Consider the following 27,107-nt stretch of genomic DNA (forward strand, 5'->3'; position numbering starts at 1 on the left):
GACAATGAAAAAACTATTGAGCATTCATTGAGTTCATAGAGAAGGGCTGGAATGGCTTATGTAGGAGGGCAGATACATCTCCCAGTTATTTAGCAACTGTTGCTAAAAATGAGGAGATGTATAGGGACCCAAGAACATTCTGCAGGGGACAAGATATTTGCTACAGTAATTAAATGCATGCGTGATCTGGAAGCTGAATCTGCTGTGGGATTTCAGCTGATCAGCTGTAAGGGTCAGGTAGCTGCAGGCCATGGACTACTTGGTGCTCTATTGAGGGAGCTTTGGTTTCGATAACATGGATAACAGTGGTGCCATTGGTCTTCGAGGGGACTGACACAGTGCCTGTGTAGAAGTTGTTCATCAGTCATATAACTGTGGCCTTGAGACAGCTCATCACAGTGGAATTGACCGTGACCCAGAGCAATGACTTTTCAGAGAAGAGCCATGACTCGTTACCGATGCACATAGGAATTGTTGCATAACTCATGATTAGGTCTTTGTTGAGGAGACAAGAATTGAGGAGCATATGAGGTATGCCTGGAGTGAGTTGCAAGGTGGGCACCTCAGGGGGTACAGTGGAGATTTAGGGAAATAGATGTCTAGCTCAGCACTTTCTAGGATGATGCACCATGCAATGCTTTAAGTGGTATCTACTTTCCTACTGGAGGTTTTTAAAATGAAGTCACAGATGAAAGAAATGAGACAAAGCAGAACTTTTGATTAATAAGGGACAGTTTATTGAGCAACAAAGGGTTCAAAGAGAAAGTCAGGAGTGGGGGGGGAGTAGCAAAGAAGACTCTTCCTTAGAGTCCTTCTACTTCAGCCCCCAGAGGAGAGGCTGAGGTCGGGGTCCTAGAAACACTCTGAAGGGGCCAAACTCTTCTCCACATTGCCTGCCTCGTGTTCGACCTGGCAGCTGATTCTCTGGTGAGACCTCCACTGGTGGGGAGTCAGGGTCAGGTAGCTGCTGGCCATGTATTTGTTGTCGTTCTGTTTGGCAGGCTGTGTGGTCTGCACGCCCTGTTTGATGGTGGTGCCATCTGCCTTCCAGTTGACCTTCGCAGAGCCGGGGTAGAAGGAATTCAGGAGATACACCACTGTGGCCTTGTTGTCCTGGAGCTCCTCAGAGGAGGGCGGGAACAGGCTGACTGTGGGGGCAGACTTGGGCTGACCTGTACCAATACAAGAGGAATGTGAGTCAGCAAAGGTGAAGTAGATATTTGTATCCATCTATAGAAACTCTCTGTGATTGACCTATTGAGACCATTTGTGTTTCTTGAGACCTTCCTCCACTGACCACCTGAGATCCTTAGATAGCAGTCAGCCTTTGAGCTTTCCTGAAACTTTTCCCAAGTTGCTTCTCTAAGGTGACCACAACCACTCCCTTCCTGTAGGCAGCTTCTGCATCCTCAGCATCCTGACTGTCAAAAGTGCAGGCTGTGATGTGTTCCCTCTGTTCTCTGGCATCTGAGTCTAGAATCTTGCCTTAATTCACAAGGCTTCACATCAGGTCAGCCCTCCATTGCAGTTCACTTTTCCCCTGTCTGAACAGGATGTCTCTAACCGTGGTCTAAATGTCAGACTTGTGGATTGAATACCTTATACCTGCTCATCTGTAAACTCGGGGACTGGTTCTTCTGAGAAGCACATCTCGCAGAGACTGAGGAGCTCACTTTATAACTATAGACTTTAATCACTCCTGTCTTGGCTCCCTTAGGTCTAGAGATTTCTCCCTTCTTTTCTCTAAGTTTCTCAGTTCCCATTTTGGCTCAGAGTTCTGATCCCCTTAGTGGGTTGGGGATCACTTCTACTCTCACCTGCTCCTGATGTTGGATCCTTAGCGGCCAGCACAGGAAACAGACTTGAGCTTCTATCCTGTCCTTTCCTAACCACAGCCCTTAGTACTCTAGTCTTTCTAAATTCACCAGGCCTCACATCTGTGTCACTTTTAATCCATTTTTTGTGTGATAGGACCTCAGTTTACACACTCACAAAACTCATCTGACAGACAGATAAGATAGATGGACAGACATGGCAAATGAAGGAAGATAGAAAAATGTACTTTTGAGATACCCATCCATGGAGTAGGACAGACTGACAGACAGAGATAGGCAGCCAGGCAGGCAGGCAGAGAAATGGATAGAAACGGACACACACAGAAACGAAGACAGTGTTAGAAAAATGAGACTTTGTCATTCATTCTGTTTAGTCCTTACCTCACAGCTTAGAGGAAAAGGATTGCTAATGACCAGCTAAGGCAAGCATGAAGGAATAAGCAGGGATAGAAGAGGTCAGGACCAACAACCAAAATGCTGGGACAAAGTCTGAACCCAGGCTGAGACACAGACAGAAGCAGCTCACAAAACAGCAGCAAAATATCTCAAATCATAGGTGTACCAAGAGAGAGGAAAAGGCATCACTTACCGAGGACGGTCACCTTGGTCCCTCCAACGAATACGTATCACACTGTGGCACAGACTGGTGCAAAAACCTCTCCTGGCCTTGCCCCTCCCTGGCCCCCAGCTGCAGCTGTGTGGCAAGTAGCCTTTCTGTGACCAGTGTGTCCAGGGTGACTATAGGGAAAGTCACTGGGAGATGCCTCAGCTGCACGGTGCCTCTCTTGGAAGAGCCCCCTTACCTAGTAAATGAATGCCTCCCTAAAATTCACCTGTATCCTTTTCATCCTCTCTATGGAAGAGCTACATTGAAGAAAAAGCAGAAGCAGAAGGTAGCAGGCAGGGAGAGTTCATGGAGGCTGAAGGCTGTGCAATGCCCCTGGACATTCCCAGGACCAGCAGCTTGGTTTCTGGAGAGCCTACCTGACAAGGAACTGAGATAGTGGGCTGGGAATTCTAGCAAATGACATCAGGCCAAGAATATCTGCAGCAAACACAATTTGAAATGTCATTTCATCTTTCTACCCAGAAGGGTACATCCACGGAGAAATAACACTGCAAACCTAAGTAACGAAAAGTCTTAGGACATTTGTGAAGGATTTGTGGAGACTTGGACTGCTTATATTATTATTGATAATTTGTCCTTAGGTTTGACAATCATAATATAGTTATGCTATCATTTTTCTGGGAAGGAAGTAGAATTTTTCCAAGTAGAAAGAAGTAATAACTGGAACTTTCTTCAAAGTATCAAGTAAAAGAAGTGACATTCTGATGTGGATGAATTAAAATATAAAAATAATTCATTAATTTGACAGCTGTAGATGACACCATAGAAGTCTTTGGTCCTGCCTCTTGTTTGTGTTGAAAATTTCCAATGTAGAAATTTATGATGAATTAAATATTTATTTATTTAATTTATTTTATGATAAATTATCTTGGGTAACTACCGAACTAGCAAATGGATCCTGGTAATGGACCCCAGGTGGAGTGCTGTGATCCTGTGTGGTCTGAGCTTTCAGACTTGTGAACCAGTATCAGACAAGTGCTAGGGGACATTTGAAGCTCTCATCTGAATCTTTCTGATTCAGAGGCTGGAGGTTGTGAGTTCATGGCCACCATGAATGTGGAAGGATACCTATCTGTTTCTCTGCTCTGCTATTACCCAAGTGTCTGTGCCTGGGCCTGGTTATTCCCTCAGCTCTGCTGAATGCAGCTACCATGTTGCTCAGAAGCTGAATGAACAGAGAGTGCAGTCAGTGAACTCTGCTAGCCCAGAGGATGAGAAATAGTACTCGGGCCTGTGCATGTAGGAGGTCACACCAGCAGGGGCCTGAGTGTGTGTCTTGACCTTAGGCTGAAGGTACACATAGGACTGTGTCAGTCACATGAGAGTGGTGAGTTTGCCCTGATGGGATTGAAGTTTGCATTTGTAGCTCCCTGAATGCTGGAGTACTTCTGAAGCTCTCTTGACACAGTAACCCTGCCAAGGTCTATTCTAACCTGCCTCCAAATCTATTGCTTGTGTCTAGCCCTAACTCTTACACAGCCTCCCTTAGATAATGAATGCATGTCCATTCTGTGTCTCGATTGGTGTCTTTTCTCTTTTGCCCAGTTTCACTCATGCCTTCCTTGTCATGCAGACTGATCCTCACCTGGCTCTATTCATGATCCAATCATAAATTATCTCATCCTACAGACTGGCTTTTGTAGTCTGCTCCTTAACGGGTGAAATCACAGCTTCATGGTACTTGGAACCTTGTATTGGGACATGAACCACATGTACCTGGACATACAGTGATCACCTCTGTGTGCCTCTGCCTCAGCCCAGGTTTCCCTGAACAGCTTGCATGAAACACTGGTCTCTTTCAGGCAATTACAGAATGCCCACAGGTGAAGGAGATAATCAACATATGGTGGGCACACTGGGCTTCCTCATACTGACTGCTTCTCGACCACAGAATTATTCTGTACGTTCACTTAGCAAGCATTCACTGTGACAGCCTGAGAAATGCACTTTCAGGTACCATTGTCCATGCCTTCCCATCGTTCCCTGGTGATGGGAAACTTTGGACCCCTTGGCTGATAAGTGATCTCCTGTGTAGATCCCTCATATAACAGCAGAAAGAGAAGCTCTTTTTCTGCAAAATCCTTTTCTTGGCCTCAAGTATCTTCTTCCTTCCACATTTCTGCCTCTTGCTTGAAACAGGACTCATGAGACACTCTTAATTTCTCTTTACTTCTGTACTATGGCCAGGACCTTCTCTGTTGCTGGTCCCCCTTCCCTTCCTCTAGCAAGCCCATTTTGCAGGAACAGTTTACTGTGCTGCATGCCAGTCCTACCAGCTTAGGGAAGCCACTTTAGGAGTAGTAGTGAGGGGGTGACTGGGAGGTGGCATCTCCCATGGAAACTGCCCCTATCCGAAAGCATGACCTTAACAGTAGACGTGTGATTGGTTATCAAAGGCACTTGGGACAAATTGCATGGTAGAAGATTGGGTTTTTACGTAGGACAGAAGAATGGAGGAGCGTATTAGACATGCTTGGTGTGGGATGCAAGAGAGGTGCCTCAGAGGTACAGTGGAGGCTTAGGATGAGAGATGTCTACTTGAGCACTTTCCAAGGTGATGTGCTGTGCAGTGGTTCAATGGTACCCAGTTTCCTACTGGAGAACTGTGAGGTATTTGAAAATGAAGTCATGGATGAAAGAAATGAGACAAAGCAGAACTTCTGATTGACAAGGGACAGTTTATTGAGCAATAATGGGTTCAAAGAGAAAGTCAGGAGAGGGGGGGCGTAGCAAAGAGACTCTTTCTCAGAGTTCTTCTACTTCAGCCGCCAGAGGAGAGGCTGAGGTCGGGGTCCTAGGAACACTCTGAAGGGGCCAAACTCTTCTCCACATTGCCTGCCTCGTGTGTGACCTGGCAGCTGACTCTCTGGTGAGACCTCCACTGGTCGGGAGTCAGGGTCAGGTAACTGCTGGCCATGTATTTGTTGTCGCTCTGTTTGACAGGCTGTGTGGTCTGCACACCTTGGGTGATAGTGTTGCCATCGGCCTTCCAGTTGACTGTCACGGAGCCAGGGTAGAAGGAATTCAGGAGACACACCACTGTGGCCTTGTTGTCCTGGAGCTCCTCAGAGGAGGGTGGGAACAGGCTGACTGTGGGAGCAGACTTGGGCTGACCTGTGCCAATACAAGAGGAATTGTGACTTCGCAGAGGTAAAAGTGATGTTTGGAATCCACCCACACAAAGTCTCTGTGACTGTTCCTATAGTGATCATCTTAAGCACCTTGAAATCCTCCTCAATGGACCACTTACGATCCCTAAAGAGAGACCTAGCTTGGACCATTCGAGAAACCCTTCCCAAATAGCATCCCTTGAGTGATGTGACCCACTTTCCTTTGGCAGCCTTTGCAGCCTGAGCGCCCTGCCTGTCAAAAGGACAGGCTTCACCCCAGGCCTGGCTCCGGTGAAGTTCACTTTGTCCTTTTGTTATGTCCTTTGTAAACAAGATGTTTCTAATTCCAGTCTGATATCAGACTGTGGATTGGATACAGCTCATCTATAAACTCATGGAATAGTGTTTCTGAGCAGTGTAGGGTGCAGAGACCCAGGAGCAAACTTGTGTAGCTTTTAATCTGTCTTTCCTGGCTCCCTTAACTCATGAGTTTTCTCTAACCTTTCTTCAAAGTTTATTAATCCATAAATTGCCTCAGAGTCCTAATCTGTGTTTAGACATGGGGATCCCTTCTACTTCTCACCTTGTTCCTGAATCTGGATCTTTAGTTGTCCCCACAGGAACTGGATGTATCCTCTAAATTGTGAATTTGTAATCTCAACCCTACTGTTCTAGGTCTTTTTAAACTTGCCAGATCAGACCCTCACTGTCCCTTTTCTCTTGTTTCTCATGATAAAGCTGCAATCTGCATCATCAGCATGTACATTGCACAAAGCTTATCAGAATGACAGACAGACATGGCCAAGGTAAGAGGGTAGAAAACTATATCCTTCATACATGCACCAACTAAGATAGACAAACTGACACACACACCGAAACTGACAGAGAGACAGACAGAGAGATAGACGTAAACAGATGAGCCTTAGTTGGTCATCCTGTTCAGTCCCTTGTTCTGCGTTGAGGAGGATGGAGCGCTGCTGACCAGCTAAGGCAAGCATGAAGGTCTGAGCAGGGAGAGAAGAGGTCAGCATCCACAGCCAAAATACTGGGAGAAAGTCTGAGCCCAGGCTGAGCCTCAGCACAGCAGCAGCTCACAAAACAGCAGAAAATCATCTCAAATTATGGGTTGCAAAAGAGAGGTGCAGAAGTCACTTACCTAGGACGGTCAGCTTGGTTCCTCCACCGAATACATAACACACTGTGACACAGAGTGGTGCAAAAACCTCTCCTGACCTTGCCCCTCCCTGACCCCCAGCTGCAGCTGTGCTGGGAGCAGCTTCTCTTTGTCTTATGTGTCCTGTATAACTGTAGGAAAGTTATTGTGAGATGCTTGAAATGCATTTTGCTTCTATTCGAAGAGCCCTCTGTCCTAATAAACCGATGGCCCCCTTGATAGTTGTCTGTACACTTTTCATCCTCTCTATGTAACAACTAATTTGAAGGGAAAAGAGAAACAGCAGGAAACATGTTGGGACACTTCACTGAGTCTAGGGGGTGTCCAGTAATGTGGACATTGCCAGGACCAGCAGGTTGGTTTCTTGAAAGCTCACTTGGCAAGGAACAATGAAACTAGCCTGGGAATTCTAGCAGGTGACTTTATGATAAGAACACCCACAGCAAATGCAATTTGAAATGTCATTTCCTCTTCCTGCCTGGAAGTATGCATCCACAGAGAAACAACACGGCTAACCCCACTAAGAAAGACTCTTAGGACATTTGTGAGAAATTTGTGGAGCCCTGGATTATTTATATGTTATGATTGATAGTTTGTGCTTAGGTTTTATAATCAGTTATCACAGTTATGCTCTCCTCTTTCCAGAAGGAAGCAAAATATTTCCTCATGTAATATTTCCTTAAATAATGGTGGAAAGAAGTAATATCTGGAACTTTCTTTAAAGTATCAAGTAAAAAAAGAGTCATTCTGATGTAGGTGAATTAAAATGTCAACAAAATGCATTAATTTTCCAGGTGTTGATGGTACCATGGAAGGGTTTTCGAATTCCACGGTCTCTTGGTTGTGTTGATAGTTTTTGAGTATAGAAATTTGTGCTAAAATCAAGAGGAATTTTTTCTTGGGTCAGTACCCAATCCATCTTTGAATGGACTGACCCAGAGAGCATTACTGTGGTCCTGTGCGGGCTGAACTTTCAGACTTGTGACCTTGTATCAGGCAAGTGTTATGGGACATTTGAAGCCCTCATCTGCTTTCTGATTGAAAGGCTGGTGGGTATGAGCTCATGGCCAAAATGAATGTGGAAGGAGACCTATCTATTTCTCTGCTCTATTACTGAAGTGTTTCCTCTCCTTTCAAGTCCTGTCTGTGACTATTCCTGGCTTTTCCTCAGCTCTGCTGAACACAGCTACCATGTTGCTCAGAAGCTGAATGCACAGAGATTGCAGTCAGTGATCTCAGCTAGCCATAGGACTGAGAAATAGTACTCGACCTGTACATATTGGAGGTCATCCCAGCAGGAGCCCGAGAGTGTGTGTCTTGACCTTAGGCTGAGCGTACAGATAGGGCTGTGTCAATCACATGAGAGTGTGAGAGTTTGGCCTGGTGGGATTGAGGTCTGGGTCTGTAGCTTCCTGAAGGTTGGACTGAAGCTGCAGTCTATCTGTTTCCTGAAGATCTCGGGACCCAGCCCCACTCTAGTCCTGCTGTCTGGCCCCGACTCTCACATAGCCTCTCTCAGATAATGAATGAATGTCCATTCTGTTTCTATATTGGTGTCTTTTCTCCTTTGCCTGATTTCACTCACATCTTCCTTGTCATACAGGCGATCCTCACCTGGCTGTGGCCATGAACCAATCATAAATGATGTTGTCCTACTGAGTGGCTTTTGTGATATGCTCCTTAATGAATGAAATGATAGCGTCATGCTACCAGCAACCTTGAACCTGATCCTCATGGTTTAGACAGACAGTGATCACCTCTCTGGGCCTCCTGCTGAGGCCATGTTTCCCTGAACAGCTGCATGAATCATTGGTCCCTTTCTGGTAGTTACAGAATGTTCAAAGTTGAAGGAGATGGTCAACATATGGTGGGTATGGTTGGCTTCCTCATATTGACTGCTTTTTGACCCCAGAATTATTGTGTATTTTCATTTCATTGTTATTCATTGTGAAAGCCTGAGACAAGGACTTGCAAGTTCCATTTTTCACGCCTTAAAGTGGTGCCTTGATGATAGGAAACTTTGGCTCTCTTGGCTGATAAGTGATCTCCTGAGAGATCCCTCAGATAAAAGCAGATATAGAAGGATCTTTTTCTACCAAAACCTTTTTTAATCTCAAATACCTTCTTCCCTCCACATTTTGGTGTTTTGTCTAAAATGGGCTCCCATGACCCTCTTAATTTCTCTTTCCTTCTGTACCACAGCCAGCTACTTTCTGTCTTGCAGGACCCCTTCCTTTCCCTGAGCAGGGCCATTTGGCAGGAACAGTGTACTGTGCAGGATCCCATTCCTTCTAGCTGAGGGAACTCACTCAAGTAATAGTAGTGAGGGGGTGACAGGGAGGTGGCATCTCACAGGCGAACTGCTGCTATCCCAGAGCATGACCTTAAGTGTAGAGCTGTGACTGGTTATCAATGGCACTTGGAAAAAATTTCACGGTTATAAGATTGGGTCCTTATGGAGGAGGTAAGCATGGAGGCACATATGAGACATGCCTGGTGTGAGTTTTCACGGTAGGTGCCATAGAAATACAGTGGAGATTTCTGGTAAGAGGTGTTTATCTGAGCACTTTCTAAGCTGATGCACTATTCAGTGTGTGAAGTGTTACTCATTTTGCTACTGGAGAATTGTGAGGTGTTTGAAAAGGAAGTAATGGATGAAAGAAATGAGACAAAATAGAGGCTCTGATCGACAAGGGACAGTTTATTGAGCCATAATGGCTACAAAGAGAAAGTCAGGAGAAGATGGGGTAGCAAAGAGGACTCTTTCACAGAGTCCTACATGAGCCCCCCGAGGAGAGGCTGAGGTCGGAGTCCTAGGAACACTCTGAAGGGGCCAAACTCTTCTCCACATTGCCTGCCTCGTGTTCGACCTGGCAGCTGATTCTCCGGTGAGACCTCCACTGGTCGGGAGTCAGGGTCAGGTAGCTGCTGGCCATGTATTTGTTGTCGCTCTGTTTGGCAGGCTGTGTTGTCTGCACGCCCTGGTTGATGGTGGTGCCATCTGCCTTCCAGCTGACCTTCGCAGAGCCAGGGTAGAAGGAATTCAGGAGACACACCACTGTGGCCTTGTTGTCCTGGAGCTCCTCAGAGGAGGGCGGGAACAGGCTGACTGTGGGGGGAGACTTGGGCTGACCTGTGCCAATACAAGAGGTTTCTGAGTCAGAAGAGGTAGAAATAATGCTTTGAATCCACCCACACAAAGTCTCTGTGACTCTTCCTATAGTGATCATCTTGAGTACCTTGAAATCGTCCCCCATGTACTACTCAAGTACCTTAAACAGTAGTCTAGATGAGGCCATTATAGAAACCCTTCCAGTAGCTTCCCTAGAGTGATGTGACTCTTCCTTTGGCAGCCTCTGCAGCCTCAGTGTCCTGCCCATCAAAAAGACAGGCTTCACCCCATGCCTGGCTTCCAGTGAAGTTCACTTTGGCTTGTCCTTGAGTCCTCCCTAAACAAGATGCTTCAAACTCCCATGTCGTATCAGACCTGTGGCTTGGACATGTGGCCCCAGCTCATCTGTAAACTGATGGAATTGTCTTTCTGAGCAGTGTAGTGTTCAGAGATCCAAGAACAAACTTGTGTAGCTTTGAATCTCCCCTGTCCTGTCTCCCTTAGGTCCTGAGGTTTCTCCTCTCCTTCTTCTTTGTTTCTTATTTCCTATGCTGGCTCAAATTTCTCTCCATGTGTAGGCATGGAGATCCCTTCTACCTATCACCTTGTTCCTGATCATGTATCTTTATGTGGCCTGCACAGGGAACTGGATGTGTCCTCTAACCTGTAGTTTCATAATCTCAGTTCTTACTGTTCTAGGTCTTTCTGAATTCTGCAGTTTAGACCCTCAGTGACCCTTTTCTCCTGTTTTTCCTGTGATAAAACTGCAGGCTACATCATCAGAATGATCACTACACAAAGCTCAGCAGATACAAAGGCAGACATGGCCAAGGAAAGAGGCTAGCAAACTACATCTTTCCTACACATACCAAGTAAGAATGACAGACTGACACACACACAGTGAGACTGACAGATAGATAGGTAGAGAGATAGACGGAGGCAGATGAATCTTAGTTGGTCATCCTGTTGAGACCCTTCATCTGAAATGATAGGGCAAGAGTACTTATGGCCAGCTAAAGACAAGCATGAAGGGCTAAACAGTGAGAGAAGAGGTCGGTATCCACAGACAAGTGCTGTGTTAACATCAGCCCAAAGTGTGAAATTCATCATAGAAGCAGCTCACAAAACAGCAGAAAACTGTGTCACACGATAGGAAGCAGCAAGAGAGAGGGAGAAGGAGTCACTTACCTAGGACCGTCAGCCTGGTTCCTCCACCGAACACAACACACTGTGACACAGACTTTTGCAAAAACCTCTGCTGGCCTTGTGCACCTCCCCCCTTCAATCCCCCATCTGCACCTGTGATGGGAGCAGCCTCCCTTGGACTTGTGTGTTCTGCATGACTATAGGTAAAGTCACTCTGAAATAACACAAGTACACGGTGGCTCTCTTAGAAGAACCCCCTGTCCTGGTAAAACGATGGCCTCCCTGAAATTTCCCTGTACACTTTTCGTCCTGTCTAAGGAAGAAGTAATTTGAAGGAAAAGATGAAGCAGAGAGAACCATGTGGGGAGAGTTTACTGAGGCCGAGGGCTGTACAGTGACCGTGGACATTCCCAAGACTTCTTGTTTGGTTTCCAGAAAGCCCACCTGGCAATGAACTATGAAAGCAGGCTGGAAATTTTAGCAGGTGACATCAGGCCTAGATCACCAGCATCGAGACAATTTGAAATACCATATCATCTTCCTACCCAGAAAGTTACATCCACAGAGAAACAACACTACAAACACAATCAATGAAGACTCTTAGGACATGTGAGACATTTGTGCAGACCTGGATTATTTGTATATTAACTTGTTATTGATAATTTGTGCATAGGTATGACAATCATGTTATAGTTACGCTGTCATCTATCCAGAGGAAATGAGATACTTCCAAGTGGAAAGAAATGATGTCTGGCAGATTTGTCAAAGTATCAAGAATAAGAGGAGTCATTCTGAGTGAATTAAAGTAGCAAAATAAATCAAAAATTTGTTAAATTTGATGGCACCATTGAAATCTTTGTTATTTACCTGTCTCTTGGTCGTGTTGAAAATTTTCCAATGTAGAAATTTATGATAATTTCAAGAGGAAATTTATCTTGGATCAATACCTCATAGAATGGATCCTGGTAACTGACCCAGGAACCATGCTATGGTCCTGTGTGGTCTGAGCTTTCAGACTTGTGACCTGGTGTCAGTTATGTATGAAGACATTTGAAGCCCTTATCTGCTTTCTGATTGAGGGGCTGGAGGTTGTGAGCTCATGGCCATCATGAACATGGAAGGAGACTTATATATTTTTCTGCTCTGCTATTACTGAAGTGTTCCCTCTCCTTTCACGTCCTGTCCATGCCTGGGCCTGGCTATTCATCAGCTCTGCTGAATGCAGCTACCATGTTGCTCAGAAGCTGAATGCACAGAGATGGCAGTCAATGAGCTCTGCTTGGCAGAGGACTGAGAAATAGAACTAGGGCCTGTACATGTAGGAGGTCATCCCCCCGAGGGGCCTGAGTGTGTGTGTTGATCTTAGGCGGAAGGGACACATAGGACTGTGTCAGCCACATGAGACTGGGTGAGTTTGGCCCGTAGCATGGAGGTCTTTGTGTGCAGCTTCCTAAAAGCTGGAGTGATTCTGAAGCTCTCTTGACACAGTCACCCTGCCATGGTCTGCTCTAACGCTGCCCCAACTGTAGTCCTTGTTGTCTGTCCCTGACTCTCACACAGCCTCCCTCAGATAATGAATGGATGTCCATTCTGTGTCTAGATTGGTGTCTTTTTTTCCTTTGCCTGATTTCACTCATGCCTTCCTTGTCATGCACCCTGATCCCCACCTGTCACAGCCACGATCCAATTATAAATTATCACATCTTGTGGACTGGCTTCAGTGGTCTGCTCCTTAATGTGTAAAATTACAGCCTCATGGTACTGGTAACCTTGTATCCGTTCCTGATCCGCATCTATCTGTACATTCAGTGATCATATCTGTGTTTGTCTGCCTCAGGCCACTTTTATCTGAACAGCTGCATGAAACACTGGTCACTTTCTTGCAGTTACCTAATGCCCAAAGGTGAAGGACATGGTCAACATACAATGGGCATTCTGGTCTTCCTCATACTGACTGGTTCAGTATGCTTGAATTACTGTGTATCTTCACATAGCTAGCATTCACTGTGACAGCCTGAGAACTGCACTTCAGGGTCCAATTTTCATGCCTTCCTTTTATTCCCTGGTGAGAGGAAACCTTGGACCTCTTGGTTGGTAAGTGATCTCCTGCCCAGATCCTTCAGATAAAAGCAGAAACAGAAGCCTGTTTTTCTGCAAAAATCTTTGCTTGGCCTCAAGTGCCTTCTTCCCTCCACATTTCTGCCACTGGCCTTAAACAGGGCTTCTGAAACACCTTTAATTTTTTTTCTACTTCTGTCCTGTGGCCAGCTACCTTCCCTCTTGGCTGTCTCCTTTCCCTTCCCATAATAGTGCCACATGCAGGGGCAGTTTACTGTGCTGGACCCCAAGCTTAGCATCTCAGCAAAGTCACCCTAGGAATGGGAAAAATGGGGTGACTGGGAGGTGACATCTCAAAGGGGAACTGCCTCTACTCCTGAAAAATGGCTTTTCAGAGTAGAATCATGACTGGTTACCAAGCACACAGGGAACATACAGTGTGAGAGGAGATTGGGTCCAAGTGGAGGAGCTAAGAATTGAGGGGTGTATGAGACATGTCTGGTATGTGTTATAATGCAGGTGCCACAAGGGTACCTGTAGATTTAGGGTAAAAGATGTCTAGATGAGCATTTCCATGGTGATCCACCATACAATGGTTCAAGTGGTACGCACTTTCCTACTGGAGATCCATGAAATGTTTGAAAATGAAGTCATTGATGAAAGAAATGAGAGAAAACTGAACTTCTGATCGACAAGGGACAGTTTATTGAGCAATAATGGGTTCAAAGAGAAAGTCAGGAGTGGGGGGTGGGTAGCAAAGAGACTCTTCCTTAGAGTCCTTCTACTTCAGCCTCGTGAAGAGAGCCTGAGTTTGGGGTGCTAAGAACACTCCGAAGGTGCCAAACTCTTCTCCACATTACCTGCCTCGTGTGTCACCTGACAGGTGACTCTCTGGTAAGACCTCCACTGGTCGGGAGTCAGGGTCAGGTAGCTGCTGGCCATGTATTTGTTGTCGCTCTGTTTGACAGGCTGTGTTGTCTGCACGCCCTGGTTGATGGTGGTGCCATCTGCCTTCCATCTGACCGTCACGGAGCCAGGGTAGAAGGAATCCAGGAGACATACCACTGTGGCCTTGTTTTCGTTGAACTCCCCAGAGGAGGGCGGGAACAGGCTGACTGTGGGGGCAGACTTGGGCTGACCTGTGCCAATACAAGAGGTTTGTGAGTCAGAAGAGGTAAAAATAATGTTTTGAATCCACCCACACAAAGTCTCTGTGACTCTTCCTATAGTGATCATCTTGAGTACCTTGAAATCCTCCCCCATGGACTACTCAAGTACCTTAAACAGTAGTCTAGATGAGGCCATTATAGAAACCCTTGCAGTAGCTTCCCTAGAGTGATGTGACTCTTCCTTTGGCAGCCTCTGCAGCCTCAGTGTCCTGCCCATCAAAAAGACAGGCTTCACCCCATGCCTGGCTTCCAGTGAAGTTCACTTTGGCTTGTCCTTGAGTCCTCCCTAAACAAGATGCTTCAAACTCCCATCTCGTATCAGACCTGTGGCTTGGATACCTGGCCCCAGCTCATCTGTAAACTGATGGAATTGTCTTTCTGAGCAGTGTAGTGTTCAGAGATCCAAGAACAAACTTGTGTAGCTTTGAATCTCCCCTGTCATGTCTCCCTTAGGTCCTGAGGTTTCTCCTCTCTGTCTTCTTTGTTTCTTATTTTCTATGCTGGCTCAAATTTCTCATCCATGTGTAGGCATGGAGATCCCTTCTACCTATCACCTTGTTCCTGATCATGTATCTTTATGTGGCCTGCACAGGGAACTGGATGTATCCTCTAACCTGTAGTTTCATAATCTCAGGTCTTACTGTTCTAGGTCTTTCTGAATTCTGCAGTTTAGACCCTCAATGACCCTTTTCTCCTGTTTTTCCTGTGATAAAACTGCAGGCTACATCATCAGAATGATCACTACACAAAGCTCAGCAGATACAAAGGCAGACATGGCCAAGGAAAGAGGCTAGCAAACCACATCTTTCCTACACATACCAAGTAAGAAAGACAGACTGACACACACAGAGAGAAACTGGCAGATAGATAGGTAGAGAGACAGACAGAGGCAGATGAATCTTAGCTGGTCATCCTGTTGAGTCCCTTCATCTGAAATGATAGGGCAAGAGTACTTATGGCCAGCTAAAGACAAGCATGAAGGGCTAAACAGTGAGAGAAGAGCTCGGTATCCACAGACAAAATGCTGTGTTAAAATCAGTCCCAAGCATGAGATTCATCATAGAAGCAGCTCACAAAACAGCAGAAAACTGTGTCACACGATAGGAAGCAGCAAGAGAGAGGGAGAAGGAGTCACTTACCTAGGACTGTCAGGTCGGTTCCTCCACCGAACACAGGACACTGTGACACAGACTTTTGCAAAAACCTCTGCTGGCCTTGTGCACCTCCCCCCTTCAATCCCCCATCTGCACCTGTGATGGGAGCAGCCCCCCTTGGACTTGTGTGTCCTGCATGCCTATAGGTAATCTCACTCTGAAATAACACATGTACACGGTGACTGTCTTAGAAGAGCCCCCTGTCCTGGTAAACCGATGGCCTCCCTGAAATTTCCCTGTACACTTTTCGTCCTGTCTAAGGAAGAAGCAATTTGAAGGAAAAGATGAAGCAGAGAGAACCATGTGGGGAGAGTTCACTGAAGTCGAGAATTGTGCAGTGAACCTGGACATTCCCAAGACTTGGTGCTTGGTTTCTGGAAAGCCCACCTGGCAATGAACTGTGAAAGCGGGCTGGCAATTTTAGCAGGAGACATCAGGCCTATATCCCCGGCATCGAGACAATTTGAAATACCATATCATCTTCCTACCCAGAAAGTTACATCCACAGAGAAACAACACTACAAACACAACCAATGAAGACCCTTAGGACATATGAGACATTTGTGCAGACCTGGATTATTTGTATATTAACTTGTTATTGATAATTTGTCCACAGGTATGACAATCATGTTATAGTTACGCTGTCATCTATCCAGAGGAAGTGAAATACTTCCAAGTGGAAAGAAATGATGTCTGGCAGATTTGTCAAAGTATCAAGAATAAGAGGAGTCATTCTGAGTGAATTAAAGTAGCAAAATAAATCAAAAATTTGTTAAATTTGATTGCACCATTGAAATCTTTGGTATTTCCCTGTCTCTTTGTCGTGTTGAAAATTTTCCAGTGTAGGAATTTATGATAAGTTGAAGAGAGACTTTATCTTGGATCAATACCTGATTATAGAATGGATCCTGGTAAGAGACCCTGGGAGCAGTGCTGTGGTCCTGTGTGGTCTGAGCTGTGGTCCTGTGGTCCTGTGGTCCTTATCTGACCTGGTGTCAGACAATTATGAAGGGACATTTGAAGCCCTCTCTGCTTTCTGATTGAGGGGCTGGAGCTTGTGAGCTCATGGCCATCATGAACGTGGAAGGAGACCTATCTATTTCTCTGCTCTGCTATTACTGAAGTGTTCCCTCTCCTTTCACGTCCTGTCCATGCCTGGGCCTGGCTATTCATCAGCTCTGCTGAATGCAGCTACCATGTTGCTCAGAAGCTGAATGCACAGAGATGGCAGTCAGTGAGCTCTGCTTGCCCAGAGGACTGAGAAATAGAACTAGGGCCTGTATATGTAGGAGGTGACCCCCTCAGAGTGGGCTGAGTGTGTGTGTTGATCTTAGGCTGAAGGGACACATAGCACTGTGTCAGCCACATGAGAGTGGGTGAGTTTGGCCCGTGGGATCCAGGTCTTTGTCTGCAGCTTCCTAAAAGCTGGAGTGTTTCTGAAGCTCTCTTCACACAGTCACCTTGCCATGGTCTGCTGTAACCCTGCCCCAAGTCTAGTCCTTGTTGTCTGTCCCTGACTCTCACACGGCAACCCTCAGATAATGAATGGATGTCCATTCTGTGTCTAGATTGGTGTTTTTTTGTTTTTCCTTTGCCTGATTTCACTCATGCTTTCCCTGTCATGCAGCCTGATCCCCACTTGACCACAGCCATGATCCAATCCTAAATTACTACATCTTGTGGACTGGCTTTAGTGGTCTGCTTGTTAATGGGTAATATTACAGCCTCATGGTACTGGTAACCTTGTATGGGTTCCTGATCCACATCTATCTGGACATACAGTGATCATATTTGTGTTTGTCTGCCTCAGCCCCCGTTTCCCTGAGCAGCTGCATGAAACATTGGTCCTTTTGTGGCAGTTACTAATGCCCACAAGTGAAGAACATGGTCAGCATAAGTGGGCATGTTCGGCTACCTTATACTGACTGGTTCAGTATGCTTGAATTACTGTGAATCTTCACGTAGCTAGCATTCACTGTGACAGCCTGAGAAATGCACTGGCAGGTTCTAATTTTTGTTCCGTGCCGTGATTCCCTGGTGATGGGAAACCTTGGACCTTTTGGCTGGTTCGTGATCTCCTGACCAGATCCTTCAGATAGGAGCAGAAACAGAAGCCTCTTTCTGTGTAAAATCCTTTCCTTGGCCTCAAGTGCCTTCTTCCCTCCACATTTCTGCCGCTGGCCTTAAACAGGGCTCCTGAAACACCTTTAATTTTTTTCTACCTCTGTCCTTTGGCCAGCTACCTTCCCTCTTGCTTGTCTCCTTTTCCTTCCCATAGCAGTGCCACATGTAGGGGCAGTTTACTGTGCTGGACTCCAGTCTTAGCAGCACATCGAAGTCATCCTAAGAATGGGATAATGGGGTGACTGGTAGGTGACATCTCAAAGGGCAACTGCCTGTACTCTTGAAAAATGGCTTTTCAGAGTAGAATCATGACCGGTTACCTGTCACAGGGAGCATACTGTGTGAGAGGAGATTGGGTCCATGTGGAAGAGCTACTAATTGAGGGGTGTATGAGACATGTTCTTGTATGTGTTATAATGCAGGTGCCACAAGGGTACATTGTAGATTTAGGGTAAAAGATATCTAGATGAGCATTTCCATGGTGATGTCCCATCCAATGATTCAAGTGGTACCCACGTTCCTACTGGAGATCCATGAGATATTTGAAAATGAAGTCATGGATGAAAGAAATGAGACAAACCTGAACTTCTGACGACAAGGGACAGTTTATTGAGCAATAATGGGTTCAAAGAGAAAATCAGGAGTGCGGGGTGGTGGGTAGCAAAGAGACTCTTCTTTAGAGTCTTTCTACTTCAGCCTCGTGAGGAGAGCCTGAGTTTGAGGTGCTAAGAACACTCTGAAGGGGCCAAACTCTTCTCCACATTGCCTGCCTCGTGTGTGACCTGGCAGCTGACTCTCTGGTGAGACCTCCACTGGTCGGGAGTCAGGGTCAGGTAGCTGCTGGCCATGTATTTGTTGTCGCTCTGTTTGACAGGCTGTGTGGTCTGTACACCTTGGGTGATAATGTTGCCATCGGCCTTCCAGTTGACTGTCACAGAGCCGGGGTAGAAGGAATTCAGGAGACACACCACTGTGGCCTTGTTTTCCTGGAGCTCCTCAGAGGAGGGCGGGAACAGGCTGACTGTGGGAGCAGACTTGGGCTGACCTGTGCCAATACAAGAGGAATGTGAGTCAGCAGACGTGAAGTAGATATTTGTATCCATCTACAGAAACTCTCTGTGATTGACCTATTGAGACCACTTGTCTCCTTTGACATCTTTCCACAGACCACCCGAGATCCTTAGATAGCGGCCAGTCTTTGACCTTTCCTGAAGCCCTTTCTAAGTTGCCTGTCTCAGATGACCAGGACCACTGCCTTCCTCTGGTAGTCTCTGTAGCCTAGGTTTCCTGGCTGTCATCTGAGCAGGCTGTCATATGTCGTTTCTGGTCTCGGGAGTCTGAATTGAGAATCTTGCCTTTAGCTCATAGGACTTCATCTTAGATCATGAGTTTTGTGTGGTTCATTTTCTGCCAGTCCAATACCTCATCTCTGAGCAAGATGTCCCTAAATCATGTCTAAAAGTGAGTCACGTGTCTGCCAAGCATGAGGTTGTGAGTTGTATTGCGAGTACACAGAGACTGAAACAGAGGGAGAGAGAGAGAAAAACTGTAGATTGGATAGCTGGCATCTATTCACGGGTAAACTCAGGGACAGGTTCTTCTGAGAAATGTATCTCACAGAGCTCGAGAAGCAAACTTCCCCATTGTAGCCTTTTCTTTTATAACTTCTTTCTTTGCTTTCTGAAGTCCAGAGCATTCTCCCATCTTTCTGCTAAGTTTCTCAATTTCCAGGTGGACTCAGATTTCTGATCCCCATGAGGCTTTGGGATCACTTGCATCTGTCACCTTGTTCCTGATACTGGCTCTTTAGCTGCCAGCACAGGGGACCAGATGGAGCCTCTATCCTAAGGTTTCATAAAGTCTGCCCTTAGTGTGCTAAGTCTTTCTAAATTCACCAGTGTTTAAAACTTCACTGCCCCCTTTTTTCTATTTTTTACAGAAAACCCTTTCAGAAATCTCACTGGGCATAATTCATTAGTCAGAGAACCAGACACATATTAAAAAAAGGATGGCAGAAAATTGTATTTCTGAGGTACCCACCAATGAGACAGACATCCAGACTGACAGCCAGACAGAGAGACAGAAAGACTGATAGACAGACCAACAGAGGAAGATGAGTCTTAGCTGTTCAACCCGTTCATTCCCTTCTACTGAGGTGAGACAGAAAGGAGTGCTGATGACCAGCTAACACAAACACGAAGCTCTCAACACCGAGAGAAGTGCTCAGCAATCACTGCCAAAATGCAGGGAGAAAGTTTTCCCCAGGCTGAGAGTAAGCACAGAAGCAGCTCACAAAACAGCAGAAAATTATCTCAAATCATGGGTGCACCAAGAGAGAAGGAGAAGGGGTCACTTACCTAGGACGGTCAGCTTGGTGCCTCCACCGAACACCCAACACTGTGATACAGACTGGTGCAAAAACCTCTCCTGATCTTGCCCCTCCCTGACCCCCTGCTGCAGCTGTGCTGGGAGAAGCCTCCCTTGGACTTGTGTGTCTTGCATGACTGTCAGGAAACCTCACTGGGAGATGCATCAGGGCATAATGCTTCATTTGGAGGAGCCCCCTGTCCTGGTAAATGAATGGCCTCCCTGGAATCCACCTGTGCCTTTTTCACCCTCTCTGTGGAAGAACTACTTTGAAGGAAAAGGAGAAGCAGAGGGAAGCATTCAGGCTCAGTGTATTAAGTGCATGTGCCGTGCAGTGACCATCAACATTCCCGGGGCCAGCAGCTTGGTTTCTGGAGAACCCATCTGGCAAGGAGCTAGGAAAGTGGGCTGGGAATTTTAGCAGGGGAAATCAGGCTGAGAACATCTGCAGCAAAGACAATTTGAAATGTCATTTCACCTTCTACCCAGAAAGGGATATTCACAATTCAATAACACTGTAAACCCACCTAAGACTCTTAAGATATTTGTGGAAACTTTGTTTATTTACATACTAAGTTATTACTGGTAATTTGTTCTCACATTTGAAAATCATATTCTAGTTATGTCATCATGTTTCTAGGAAGGCAGTGGAACATTTCAGATGGAAAGAAGCAATGTTGGCTGGGGAATAGTCTCAGTGGTTCAATTCCTTCCCTGGTAAGTGCAAGGTCCTGAGTTCGATTGCTGATACCAAAACACAAAACAAAACAAAATAAAACAACAAGCACAAAACAAAGCAAGCAATCAAACAAAACAAAAGAAACGATATCTGGAACTTCTTCAAAGTACAGAGTAAAAGGACAGTGATTCTGATGTGGGTGATCAAAATATCAAGGAAGTTTATTGTTTTGACAGCTGTTGGTGGCCCTGTGAAAGACTGGTATTCCCCCGTCTCTTGCTTGTGTTGAAATTTTTCCAATGTAGATGCTTATGATAAACTCAAGGAGAACTTTGTCTTGGTTCAGTACTTGATTACAGAATGGATCCTGTTAAGTGATCCCGGGAGCAGTGCTCTGGTCCTGTGTGGTCTGAGCTTTCAGACTTGTGACCTGGTGTCAGACAAGTGCTAAGGGACATTTGAAGCCCTCACTTGCTTTCTGATTGAGAGGCTGGGGGTAGTGAACTCATGGCCATAGCAAACATGGAAGGGACCTATGGTCTTCTCTGCTATTACTGAAGTGTTCCCTGTCCTTTCATGTCCTGTCTGTGCCTGGGCCTAGCTCTTGGTCAGTTCTGATGAACACAGCTACCACATGGCTAGGAAGCTGAATGCACAGAGATGGCAGTCAGTGAGCCCTGCTAGGCCAGAGACTGAGAAATAGCACTCAGGCCTGTACATATAAGGGGTCACCCCCCACAGAAGATGAGTGTGTGTCTTGTCCTTAGACTGACAGTACACATAGGGCTGTGTCAATAACATGAGGCTGGTGAGTTTGGTCTGGTTGGATTATGGTCTGGTTCTGCTGCTTCCTGAAAGCTGGACTGTTTCTGAAGCTCTCTTGACACAGTCACCCTGCCATGGTCTAGTCTAACTTGGCTCCAAACCTATTCCTTGTGTCTGGCAATGAATCTCACACAGCCTCTCTCATGAATGAATGTCCATTCTCTGCCTAGTTTCGTGTCTTTTCTCCTTTGCTTGATTTAACTCATCCCTTCCTTATCATTCAGATTGATCCTCACCTGGTGGTAGCCCTGATCCCATCATAAATCACCTCATCCTGCAGACTGCCTTTAGTGGTCTGCTCTTTAATGGATGAATTCACAGCCTCATGGTACTGGTAACCTTGTATCGGGACCTGATGCACATGCATCTGGACATACAGTGATCATCTCTGTGTGCCTCTGTCTCATCCCAGGTTTCCCTGAACAGCTGCACGAAACACTGGTCTCTTTCAGACAAGTAGAGAATGCCCACAAGAGAAGGAGATGGTTAACATATGGTGGCACACTGGGCTTCTTCACACGACTGTTTCTCGACCCCAGAAGTATTGTGTATCTCACTTAGCTAGCATTCACTGTGGCAGCCTGAGAAGTGCACTGCCAGGTTCCAATTTTCATGTCTTGACATGGTTCCCTGTTGATGGGAAACTTTGGACCCCTTGATTGATAAGTGATCTCCTGACTAGATCCCTCAGATGAAAGCCGAAAGGGAAGGCTCTTTTCCTGAAAAATCCTTTGCTTGGTCTCACGTGCCTTCTTTGAAGTCTCCACATTTCTGCCTCTAGCCAGAAACAGGGCTCCTGAGACCCTCTTAATTTCCCTCTTCTTTTGTTTGATGATTAGCTACCTTCTCTCCTACTGGTCCCCCTTCTCTTCCCCTAGTAGGGCCCCTTGGCAGAAACAGTTTACTCTGCCTGATTCCATTCCTACCCACTAAAGGAACTTACCTTAGCACTGGGAGTGGGTGAGGCACCTGGGAGGTGGGCTGTCACATGGGAACTGCTTCTACCCCAGAGCAGAATTGCTTCTACCCCAGAGTGACTGGTTACCAGTGACCCTTTAAAGTAGAGGAGTGACTGGTTACCAGTGGCATATGGGAAATACTGCATGAATGCAGATTGCGTCCTTGTGGAGGAAATATCAATTGAGGAACACATGAGACAGACTTGGTGTGAGTGTTAAGTCAGGTCCCTTGGGATACAGTGTGGATTTAGGGTAAAGATGTCTAGATGAGCATTTCCATAGTGATGTATGATACAATGGTTCAAGTGGTACCCACTTTCCTACTGAAGATTCATGAGGTATTTGAAAATGAAGTCATGGATGAAAGAAATGAGACAAAACTGAACTTCTGATCCACAAGGGCAGTTTATTGATCAATAATCGGGTCAACGAAGTCAGGAGTGGGGGACATAGCAAAGAAGACTCTTTCTCAGAGTCCTTCTACTTCAGCCCCTAGAGGAGAGGCTGAGGTCGGGGTCCTAGGAGCACTCTGAGGGGGCCAAACTCTTCTCCACATTGCCTGCCTCGTGTTCGACCTGGCAGCTGATTCTCTGGTGAGACCTCCACTGGTCGGGAGTCAGGGTCAGGTAGCTGCTGGCCATGTATTTGTTGTCGCTCTGTTTGGCCGGCTGTGTGGTCTGCACACCTTGGGTGATAGTGCTGCCATCTGCCTTCCAGTTGACTGTCACGGAGCCGGGGTAGAAGGAATTCAGGAGACACACCACTGTGGCCTTGTTGTCCTGGAGCTCCTCAGAGGAGGGCGGGAACAGGCTGACTGTGGGGGCAGACTTGGGCTGACCTGTGCCAATACAAGAGACATATGAACTAACAGAGGTGAAATTGATGTTTGGAATTCACCCACACAAAGTCTCTGTGACTGTTCCTATGGTGATCACCATGAGCAACTTGACATCCTCCTCAATGGACCACTCACAATCCCTAAAGAGCGACCCAGCTTGGGGCATTCCAGAAACGCTTCCTGATTAGCATCCCTTGAGTGCTGTGGCCCATCCTTTCTTTGGCAGCCTCTGCTGCCTCAGGGTCCTGCCTGGCAATATGCCAGGTTTTCCTCAGCCTGGCTCCAGTGAACTTCACTTTGTCTTGTCTGTTTGTCTCTCTGAACAGGATGCTTCTAACTGCTGTCTCAATTTTAGTCCCGGAAGTAAACTTGTATATCTTTTAATCTCCCCTGTTGGCTCCCTTAGGTCTTGGGGATTCTCTCATCTTGATTCTATATTTGCTAATTCCTAAATTGGCTCAGAGTCCTAAACTGTGTGTAGACATGGCATCCCTTCTACCTCTCACCTTGTTCCTGATCCTGGATCTTTAATTTCCAGCACAGGGAACTGATTATATCCTCTAACCTGTGATTTTGTAAAACCATCCGTTATTGTTCTAGGTCTTTCTGAGTTTACAAATTCCGACCCGCAGTGCCCTTTTCCTCCTGTTTCTTGTATGATAGTGCTGCAATCTACATCATCAGCCAGCTCATCACATAGACCGACAGACAAGGCCAAGGGGAGCGGGTGGAAAATTACTTGTCTCACACACCCAGAAAATAAGACAGACAGTCAGACAATGCACAGAGAAAATGACAGAGAGACAGAGAGACACAGATGAGCCTCAGCTGGCTATCCTGCACCTTTCTCGTGAGGTGAAAGGGAAGGAGTGCTCATGACCAGCTAAGGCAAGCATGAAGTTCTGAGCAGGCAGAGAAGAGGTCAGCATCGACAGCCAAAATGCAGGGACAAATCTGAGCCCAGGCTGAGACTCAGCACAGCAGCAGCTCACAAGACAGCAGAAAATCATCTCAAATCATGGGTTGCACAAAGAGAGGAGAAAGTGTCACTTACCTAGGACGGTCAGCTTGGTTCCTCCACCGAATACATATCACACTGTGACACAGAGTGGTGCAAAAACCTCTCCTGGCCTTGCCCCTCCCTGACCCCCAGCTGCAGCTGTGCTGGGAGCAGCTTCTATTTGTCTTATGTGTCATACATGATTGTAGGGAAAGTTATTGTGAGATGCCCCCCATGCACTGTGCTTTTCTTCGAAGAGCCTTCTTTCCTAATACATGAATGGCCTCCCTGAAATTCACCTGTGCGCTTTTCATTCTCTCTATGGAACCACTTCTTTGAAGAGAAGAGAGAAGCAGCAAGAAACATGTTGGGCCAGTTCATAGAGTCTAGGGGGTGTGCAGTGATGTGGGCATTCCCAGGAATAGTGGCTTGGTTTCTTGAAAGCCCACCTGACAGGGAACAACAAAAGTGGCCTGGGAATTCTAGCAGGTGGGATCATGATGAGAACACCCTCAGCAAAGACAATTTGAAATGTCATTTCCTCTTCCTGCCCTGAAGGGTGCATCCACAGAGAAACCACACTGCTAACCCAAGTAATGAAGACTCTTCGGACATTTGGGAGAGATTTGTGGAGCCCTGCATTATTTATATGTTATTATTGATAGTTTGTGCTTTAGCTTTACAATCACATTCCAATTGTGCTCTCCCTTTTCCAGGAGGAAGCAAAATATTTCCTTAAAGAATGGTGGAAATACATAACTTTCTTCAAAGTATCAAGTAAAGAAAAAGTCTTTCTGATGTGGGTGAATTAAAATGTCAAGATAATTCCTTAATTTAGCACCTATTGGTGGCACCAGAGAAGAATTTGTCATTCCACAGTCCCTTGATTGTGTTGAAAATTTTTGAGTGTAGAAATTTGTGATGAATTCAAGCGGAATTTTGTCTTGGGTCAATATCTGATTACAGAATGGATGCTGGTGACTGACCCAGAGAGCACTTCTGTGGTCTTCTGTGTGTTGAGCTTTCAGACCTGTGAACTGTTGTGTGACAAGTGTTATGGGACACTTGAAGCCTTCATCTGCATTCTGATTGAAAGGCTGGTTGTTATGAGCTCGTGGCCATCATGAATGTGGAAGGAGACCTATCTGTTTCTCTGCTTTATTACTGAAGTGTTTCGTCTCCTTTCAAGTCCTGTCTGTGACACTGCCTGGCTTTTCGTTAGCTCTGCTGAACACAGCTATTATGTTCCTCAGAAGCTGATTTCACAGAGATTGCAGTGAGTGTTCTCTGCTAACCAGAGGACTGAGAAATATTACTGGGACCTGCATATGTTGGAGGTCACCCTGACAGGGGCCTGAAATTGTGTCTGGACCTTTGGCTGACAATACACATGGCGAGTGTTAGTCATATGAGAATTGGTGAGTTTGGCCCCTGGAGATTAAGGTCTGGGTCTGTAGCTTCCTGAAGCTGGGCTGAAGCTGCAGTCTATCTGTCCTGAAGCTCTGGGGACACAGCCACACTGCCAATATAATGTACACCAGCCCCCACTCTAGTCTTGGTGTCTGGCACTGAGTCTCACACAACCTCCCTGAGATAATGAATGGATGTCCATTCTCTTTCGTCTACTTGATTTTATTCATGTCTTCCTTGTCATGCAGACTGATCCTCACCTGGCTGTGGCCATGAATCAATCATAAATCTCATCCTACACAATGGCTTTTGTGATCTGCTTCTTAATGAATGAAATGATAGCCTTATAGAACCAGCAACCTTGAACCCGATCCTCATGATCTGGACAGACAGTGATTCCCTCTGTGTCCCTCCAGATCAAGCCATGTTTCACTGAACAGCTGCATGAATCATTGGTCTCTTTCTGGTAGTTACAGAATGCTCAAAGTTCAAGGTGATAGTCTATATACAGTGTGCATGCAGGGCTTCCTCATATTGACTGCTTCCTGAGCTCAGAATTATGGTGTATTTTCAATTCGTCGTTGTTCTTTGTGAAAGCCCGAGAAATGCAATTGCAGGTTCCAGTTTTTACGCCTTCCAGTAGCCTTGATGATAGGAAACTTTTGATCCCTTGGCTGATAAATGATCTCTTGATCAGATCCCTCAGACAAAAGCAGATATAGAAGGAATTTTTTCTGCAAAATCCTTTTTAAGTCTCAAATGCCTTCTTTCCTCCACATTTCTGTGTTTTTTCTGAAATGGGGCTCCCCTGACTCTCTTAATTTGTCTTTCCTTCTGTAATATGGCCAGCTACTTTCCCACTTGCAGGACTCCTTCCCTTCCCTTAGCAGGGCCATTTGGCAGGAACAGTGTACTGTGCTGGATGCCATTCCTTCCAGCTGAGGGAACTCACTTGAGCAATAGTAGTGCAGGGGTGACTGGGAGGTGACATCTCACATGGGAGCTGCTCCTATCCCAGAGCATGACCTTAGGAATAGTGTTGTGAGTGGCTATCAAGGGATGTTGGACAAAATTTCATGGTAGATGATTGTGTCCTTATGGATGAGGTAAGAATGCAGGAACATATGAGACATGCCCCGTGTGAGTTGCAAGGTAGGTGCCTCAGGAGTACAGTGATTTCTGGTGAGAGGTGTCTAGCTGAGGACTTCCTATGCTGATAAACCTTTCAATGATTCACATGTTACCCACTTTCCTACTGGAGAGCCATGAGATGTTTCAAAATGAAGTCATGGATGAAAGAAATGAGACAAAACAGTGGTTCTGATTGAAAGGGGGGCAGTTTATTGAGCCATAATTGGTATAAACAGAAAGTCAGGAGTAGATGGGGTAGCAAAGGAGACTCTTTCTCAGAGTCCTTCTACTTCAGCCCCTAGAGGAGAGGCTGAGGTCGGGGTGCTAAGAACACTCTGAAGGGGCCAAACTCTTCTCCACATTGCCTGCCTCGTGTTTGACCTGGCAG

The 27,107-nt window shown here is 46.1% G+C and overlaps 3 gene segments (V, D, J or C); all 3 read right to left on the minus strand.

Moving 5' to 3' along the window:
- Positions 1 to 714: 714 nt before the first annotated feature.
- On the minus strand, positions 715 to 2,455 carry LOC134470666 (immunoglobulin lambda constant 6-like; the record flags this gene model as incomplete). The annotated part of the segment is given in 2 exon segments: positions 715 to 1,172; positions 2,425 to 2,455. Coding segments are annotated over 2 exon segments (351 nt in total), but the record flags the coding sequence as incomplete, so codon positions are not given.
- Positions 2,456 to 5,121: 2,666 nt separating this feature from the next.
- Positions 5,122 to 8,375, minus strand: LOC100720097 (immunoglobulin lambda constant 1-like). The segment is given in 3 exon segments: positions 5,122 to 5,577; positions 6,730 to 6,878; positions 8,362 to 8,375. Coding segments are annotated over 3 exon segments (483 nt in total).
- Positions 8,376 to 9,428: 1,053 nt separating this feature from the next.
- Positions 9,429 to 20,027, minus strand: LOC100720381 (immunoglobulin lambda constant 6-like). The segment is given in 2 exon segments: positions 9,429 to 9,880; positions 19,868 to 20,027. Coding segments are annotated over 2 exon segments (465 nt in total).
- Positions 20,028 to 27,107: the final 7,080 nt, after the last annotated feature.

Source organism: Cavia porcellus, unplaced genomic scaffold (genome assembly GCF_034190915.1).
Source record: "Cavia porcellus strain 051 isolate PalLab524CR breed Dunkin Hartley unplaced genomic scaffold, mCavPor4.1 scaffold_16, whole genome shotgun sequence".
Lineage (NCBI taxonomy): Eukaryota > Metazoa > Chordata > Mammalia > Rodentia > Caviidae > Cavia > Cavia porcellus.